Source organism: Pelophylax lessonae, assembly GCF_965119305.1.
Source record: "Pelophylax lessonae genome assembly, chromosome: 6".
In the NCBI taxonomy this organism is placed as follows: Eukaryota; Metazoa; Chordata; class Amphibia; order Anura; family Ranidae; genus Pelophylax; species Pelophylax lessonae.
This window is the reverse complement of record NC_138773.1, coordinates 15,536,429-15,543,826: the sequence shown is the minus strand read 5'-3', so window position 1 is coordinate 15,543,826 and position 7,398 is coordinate 15,536,429. Positions and strand designations below refer to the sequence as shown.

Here is a 7,398-nt window from a genome sequence, read left to right as displayed (position 1 = left end):
AAATAAGTGGTTGGGCATCGCTGCACTCAATCTCTTCCACTTCTGGGGCAGGGCTAGGTGGATGGCCCTGGGAAACCCTGCTGACAGAGTCCTCAAAAAGAATAAGAGACTGCTGTATGGCTTGGGGCTCAGACTGCTGGCCTGATTTGCAAGGGGGTTAGGTGAAAGACGGTTGGACATTGGCTGCAGGTGCCAACTCTGACCTTTCTGCAGTAGACTGGGTGGGAGACAATGTGAAGGAACTGGAGGCACTGTCAGCAGCAAACCAATCTACTATCGCCTCAACTTGTTCTGGCCTCATCACTTCTAGGGGCGTTTGATGCCCTACCAAATACTGATGCAGGTTCTGTCGCCTACTCACACTTGAGGAAGGTGTTTCACTTGTGCGTGTAGCTGGCACAGATCGACCATGTCCTCTCCTTGCAACAGGAGCTCTACCAGCAGCACCACGACCCAGGCCACGGCCCTTATTTGACGGTCTCCTCATATTTCTGTAATTTAAGATCTTGCCCTAGAAAGGTTTTTATTGAATAGCGGAATAGAAAATATGATCCAAAAAAAGTGTATGTATATCACACGTACACAACCACACTAGGCCCCAATTACTATTGTTTGTACCCCTAAAAGGCTAGATGAGGAGTAGGGGGAGTATGGAACAGGCAGCACCCTCAAACCTTCAGAAGTATGAGATGAACCCCAACAACTTGGAAAGGTGGATCTCTCTCACACGTACCGACACAGACTATCCCGCAATTCAATTGATCCTCAAAGGTTTTTATTGAATAGCGGAATAGGAAATATGATCAAAAAAAGTGTATGTATCTCGCACGTACACAACCACACTAGGCCCCAATTACTATTGTTTGTACCCCTAAAAGGCTAGATGAGGAGTAGGGGGGGTATGGAACAGGCAGCACCCTCAAACCTTCAGAAGTATGAGATGAACCCCAACAACTTGGAAAGGTGGATCTCTCTCACACGTACCGACACAGACTATCCCGCAATTCAATTGATCCTCAAAGGTTTTTATTGAATAGCGGAATAGGAAATATGATCAAAAAAAGTGTATGTATCTCGCACGTACACAACCACACTAGGCCCCAATTACTATTGTTTGTACCCCTAAAAGGCTAGATGAGGAGTAGGGGGGGTATGGAACAGGCAGCACCCTCAAACCTTCAGAAGTATGAGATGAACCCCAACAACTTGGAAAGGTGGATCTCTCTCACACGTACCGACACAGACTATCCCGCAATTCAATTGATCCTCAAAGGTTTTTATTGAATAGCGGAATAGGAAATATGATCAAAAAAAGTGTATGTATATCACACGTACACAACCACACTAGGCCCCAATTACTATTGTTTGTACCCCTAAAAGGCTAGATGAGGAGTAGGGGGAGTATGGAACAGGCAGCACCCTCAAACCTTCAGAAGTATGAGATGAACCCCAACAACTTGGAAAGGTGGATCTCTCTCACACGTACCGACACAGACTATCCCGCAATTCAATTGATCCTCAAAGGTTTTTATTGAATAGCGGAATAGGAAATATGATCAAAAAAAGTGTATGTATCTCGCACGTACACAACCACACTAGGCCCCAATTACTATTGTTTGTACCCCTAAAAGGCTAGATGAGGAGTAGGGGGGGTATGGAACAGGCAGCACCCTCAAACCTTCAGAAGTATGAGATGAACCCCAACAACTTGGAAAGGTGGATCTCTCTCACACGTACCGACACAGACTATCCCGCAATTCAATTGATCCTCAAAGGTTTTTATTGAATAGCGGAATAGGAAATATGATCAAAAAAAGTGTATGTATCTCGCACGTACACAACCACACTAGGCCCCAATTACTATTGTTTGTACCCCTAAAAGGCTAGATGAGGAGTAGGGGGGGTATGGAACAGGCAGCACCCTCAAACCTTCAGAAGTATGAGATGAACCCCAACAACTTGGAAAGGTGGATCTCTCTCACACGTACCGACACAGACTATCCCGCAATTCAATTGATCCTCAAAGGTTTTTATTGAATAGCGGAATAGGAAATATGATCAAAAAAAGTGTATGTATCTCGCACGTACACAACCACACTAGGCCCCAATTACTATTGTTTGTACCCCTAAAAGGCTAGATGAGGAGTAGGGGGGGTATGGAACAGGCAGCACCCTCAAACCTTCAGAAGTATGAGATGAACCCCAACAACTTGGAAAGGTGGATCTCTCTCACACGTACCGACACAGACTATCCCGCAATTCAATTGATCCTCAAAGGTTTTTATTGAATAGCGGAATAGGAAATATGATCAAAAAAAGTGTATGTATCTCGCACGTACACAACCACACTAGGCCCCAATTACTATTGTTTGTACCCCTAAAAGGCTAGATGAGGAGTAGGGGGAGTATGGAACAGGCAGCACCCTCAAACCTTCAGAAGTATGAGATGAACCCCAACAACTTGGAAAGGTGGATCTCTCTCACACGTACCAACACAGACTATCCCCCAATTTAACTGATCCCCAAAGGTTTTTGATTAAATAGCGGAATAGAAAATATGATCCAAAAAAAGTGTATGTATATCACACGTACACAACCACACTAGGCCCCAATTACTATTGTTTGTACCCCTAAAAGGCTAGATGAGGAGTAGGGGGAGTATGGAACAGGCAGCACCCTCAAACCTTCAGAAGTATGAGATGAACCCCAACAACTTGTAAAGGTGGATCTCTCTCACACGTACCGACACAGACTATCCCGCAATTCAATTGATCCTCAAAGGTTTTTATTGAATAGCGGAATAGGAAATATGATCAAAAAAAGTGTATGTATCTCGCACGTACACAACCACACTAGGCCCCAATTACTATTGTTTGTACCCCTAAAAGGCTAGATGAGGAGTAGGGGGAGTATGGAACAGGCAGCACCCTCAAACCTTCAGAAGTATGAGATGAACCCCAACAACTTGGAAAGGTGGATCTCTCTCACACGTACCAACACAGACTATCCCCCAATTTAACTGATCCCCAAAGGTTTTTGATTAAATAGCGGAATAGAAAATATGATCCCAAAAAAGTGTATGTATATCACACGTACACAACCACACTAGGCCCCAATTACTATTGTTTGTACCCCTAAAAGGCTAGGAGTAGGGGGAGTATGGAACAGGCAGCACCCTCAAACCTTCAGAAGTATGAGATGAACCCCAACAACTTGGAAAGGTGGATCTCTCTCACACGTACCAACACAGACTATCCCCCAATTTAACTGATCCCCAAAGGTTTTTGATTAAATAGCGGAATAGAAAATATGATCCCAAAAAAGTGTATGTATATCACACGTACACAACCACACTAGGCCCCAATTACTATTGTTTGTACCCCTAAAAGGCTAGGAGTAGGGGGAGTATGGAACAGGCAGCACCCTCAAACCTTCAGAAGTATGAGATGAACCCCAACAACTTGGAAAGGTGGATCTCTCTCACACGTACCAACACAGACTATCCCCCAATTTAACTGATCCCCAAAGGTTTTTGATTAAATAGCGGAATAGAAAATATGATCCAAAAAAAGTGTATGTATATCACACGTACACAACCACACTAGGCCCCAATTACTATTGTTTGTACCCCTAAAAGGCTAGGAGTAGGGGGAGTATGGAACAGGCAGCACCCTCAAACCTTCAGAAGTATGAGATGAACCCCAACAACTTGGAAAGGTGGATCTCTCTCACACGTACCAACACAGACTATCCCCCAATTTAACTGATCCCCAAAGGTTTTTGATTAAATAGCGGAATAGAAAATATGATCCCAAAAAAGTGTATGTATATCACACGTACACAACCACACTAGGCCCCAATTACTATTGTTTGTACCCCTAAAAGGCTAGGAGTAGGGGGAGTATGGAACAGGCTGCACCCTCAAACCTTCAGAAGTATGAGATGAACCCCAACAACTTGGAAAGGTGGATCTCTCTCACACGTACCAACACAGACTATCCCCCAATTTAACTGATCCCCAAAGGTTTTTGATTAAATAGCGGAATAGAAAATATGATCCCAAAAAAGTGTATGTATATCACACGTACACAACCACACTAGGCCCCAATTACTATTGTTTGTACCCCTAAAAGGCTAGGAGTAGGGGGAGTATGGAACAGGCAGCACCCTCAAACCTTCAGAAGTATGAGATGAACCCCAACAACTTGGAAAGGTGGATCTCTCTCACACGTACCAACACAGACTATCCCCCAATTTAACTGATCCCCAAAGGTTTTTGATTAAATAGCGGAATAGAAAATATGATCCCAAAAAAGTGTATGTATATCACACGTACACAACCACACTAGGCCCCAATTACTATTGTTTGTACCCCTAAAAGGCTAGATGAGGAGTAGGGGGAGTATGGAACAGGCAGCACCCTCAAACCTTCAGAAGTATGAGATTGTGTTCACTGTACCCCACAAAGATTGAGTTCACTGCACCCCACAATGATTGTGTTCACTGCACCCCACAAAGATTGTGTTCACTGCACCTCACAAAGATTGTGTTCACTGTACCCCCCAAAGATTGTGTTCACTGCACCCCACAAAGATTCTGTTCACTGTACCCCACAAAGATTGTGTTCACTGCACCCCAAAAAGATTGTGTTCACTGCACCCCAAAAAGGATGTTGTTCACTGCACCCCAAAAAGGATGTTGTTCACTCCACCCCAAAAAGATTGTGTTCACTGCACCCCACAAAGATTGTGTTCACTGCACCCCAAAAAGATTGTGTTCACTGCACCCCAAAAATGATTTTGTTCACTGCACCCCAAAAAGGATTTTGTTCACTGCACCCCAAAAAGGATGTTGTTCACTCCACCCCAAAAAGATTGTGTTCACTGCACCCCAAAAAGATTGTGTTCACTGCACCCCACAAAGGATTTTGTTCACTGCACCCCAAAAAGATTGTGTTCACTGCACCCCAAAAAGGATGTTGTTCACTGCACCCCAAAAAGGATTTTGTTCACTGCACCCCAAAAAGATTGTGTTCACTGCACCCCACAAAGGATTTTGTTCACTGCACCCCACAAAGATTGTGTTCACTGCACACCAAAAAGGATTGTGTTCACTGCACCCCAAAAAGATTTTGTTCACTGCACCCCAAAAAGATTGTGTTCACTGCAGCCCAAAAAGATTGTGTTCACTGCAGCCCAAAAAGATTGTGTTCACTGCAGCCCAAAAAGATTGTGTTCACTGCAGCCCAAAAAGATTGTGTTCACTGCAGCTCACACACAGAAAAATGGATGTGGATCACTGACACCTGCCTATCTCCAATCCCACACCACACAGCAATATCGATTGTAGTTTGTAGAACACAGTTTCCCTAAAATTCAGCAGACTCTGTCCCTAACAGGATTGAGAAGAGATCGTAGATCAGGATTGAGTGCAGACCCCACCCCCCACACAGCAATATCGATTGTAGTTTGTAGAAGACACTGACCCTATAATTCAGCAGACTCTATCCCTAAAATGCCTACAACTCGCCCTGCCTAAACACTCCGACCTGTCCCTCAATTCTATCCGGACACAAATGGTTTTTTCCTGCCTATCTTTCCCTAATCAGCAGCCAGCACGTTGATGTGTGCTCTGTCCCTGAATCTAAGCAGCATAATGACGCCGCTGCGGCTGCCTCGAACTTATAAAGACTTGGTCACATGCTTCAGACGGCCAATCACAGCTACTGAGACATTTGCAGGCATGGCTGGGATGGCTTAAGGCACACCAGTTAAACGATTGTTGATTGGCTGTTGAAAGCCCGCCATGAAAAGAGCGCCAAAGCATGCAAAACCCGGAAATAAAACGACCGAACACGGATTTTTACCCGAACATACAGTAAAGTGTCCGTGTCCGTGTTCGGGTACAAAAAATCCAATTATTCGGTACGAACACGAATAATACAGTCCGTGTTCGCTCAACACTACTAATGGATCATCCATTCAAATTCGGTAAAATAGAAGACATTGTTACCATATTAGTGTTCAATAACTTCTCAAATGATTTTGATATTCTAGAAGGCCATCAGAATACATTTTATAGTATTCTATTCTATCTTCTAGAGCCAGTTCTTATGAAAGACTTTTCCACGTAATGACAGTTTTTATAATAAATGAATTATACAGCTTGGGATCAAAACCATAATTTTTGGTAACCTCAAAGAAGGATGGTTTAGCTTGGATGAATTCTATTTTTTGGTTGGTAAGATCTTCCTAAAAAATGAAACACTTGCGGTTCTGAATTCCTGGTTCCTCAGACTGTATATCAGAGGGTTGAAGAGAGGAGAAATCACAGTGTAAAAAACGGACACCACTTTATCAGCAGCAAAATGATTATTAGTACTTGGGCGAAAATAATTAAAGGAAATGGAGAAATAAAATACGAAGACCACTGCCAGGTGAGAGGTACATGTAGAGAAAGCTTTACCTCTTTTACCTTGAACTTTTAGGACCGTTTTTATGATATAAGTGTAGGACATGAACATCAGGATCAAAGACCCACCACCAAGAAAGCTACTAAGAAGAAAAACAAAGACAATGTTCATGTAGGTGTCATTGCAGGAGATCTGAAACAACTGGGGGAGGTCACAGAAGAAACTTTTTATAATATCGGATGCACAAAATGATAAGTTTAAGGCAAAAAGTGTGTGGACCAAAGCATTGGTAAAAGCAAGAGACCACACAATGGACATCAACTGCACACACACTTTCCAACACATGATCTGTGTGTAATGCAGTGGCTGACATATAGCGGTATATCGATCATAGGACATGGCAGTCAACAGAAGAGCCTCGGAAGTGGTAAATAATAAAAAGAAGAAGACTTGGGTTTTACAAGCTGTTATGGTAATATTTCTTCTCTTGGTGAAAAGGTCGAACAACATTCGTGGGACGGTGACCGTAGAACAACAGAGGTCTAAGCCAGCCAGGTTCCCAAGGAAGAAATACATAGGAACATGGAGGTGAGAGTCAGTGACTATAAGGAAGATTACCAGCAAATTCCAGAATATTGTCAGAATATAGATGAGGAGGAAGAAGAGAAAGAGAGGGAGCTGAAGAGCCGGAAGATCAGACAGTCCAGAGAGAAAGAATTCATTTAAAATTGTCTGATTTCCCATTGCAATATTTTTATTTATACTTTTTTTTTATGGTGAGGCAAATAAATACATAAATAAATAAATAAATAAACATACATATAAATTCTTAATTCAAATAATTAATTGTATTACTTGGTTTATGCAATAAAAAAAATCAAAAAATATATAAAAAATATTTAAAAAAAATAAATAAAATAATCTCCAAATTTGGTGCTGGAATTCTTAATCACTAGCAATGCCACATTTTGTAATCCTTTACTAGA

At 42.5% G+C, this 7,398-nt stretch overlaps 1 protein-coding gene across 1 annotated transcript; it reads right to left on the bottom strand.

Moving 5' to 3' along the window:
- Positions 1-6,226: 6,226 nt before the first annotated feature.
- LOC309557486 (olfactory receptor-like protein COR4) lies at positions 6,227-7,156 on the bottom strand (the record flags this gene model as incomplete). Its single annotated transcript, XM_082260212.1, has 1 exon — positions 6,227-7,156. One exon carries the CDS (start codon positions 7,154-7,156, stop codon positions 6,227-6,229), a length of 930 nt encoding a protein of 309 aa, XP_082116338.1.
- Between the last annotated feature and the right edge of the window lie 242 nt (positions 7,157-7,398).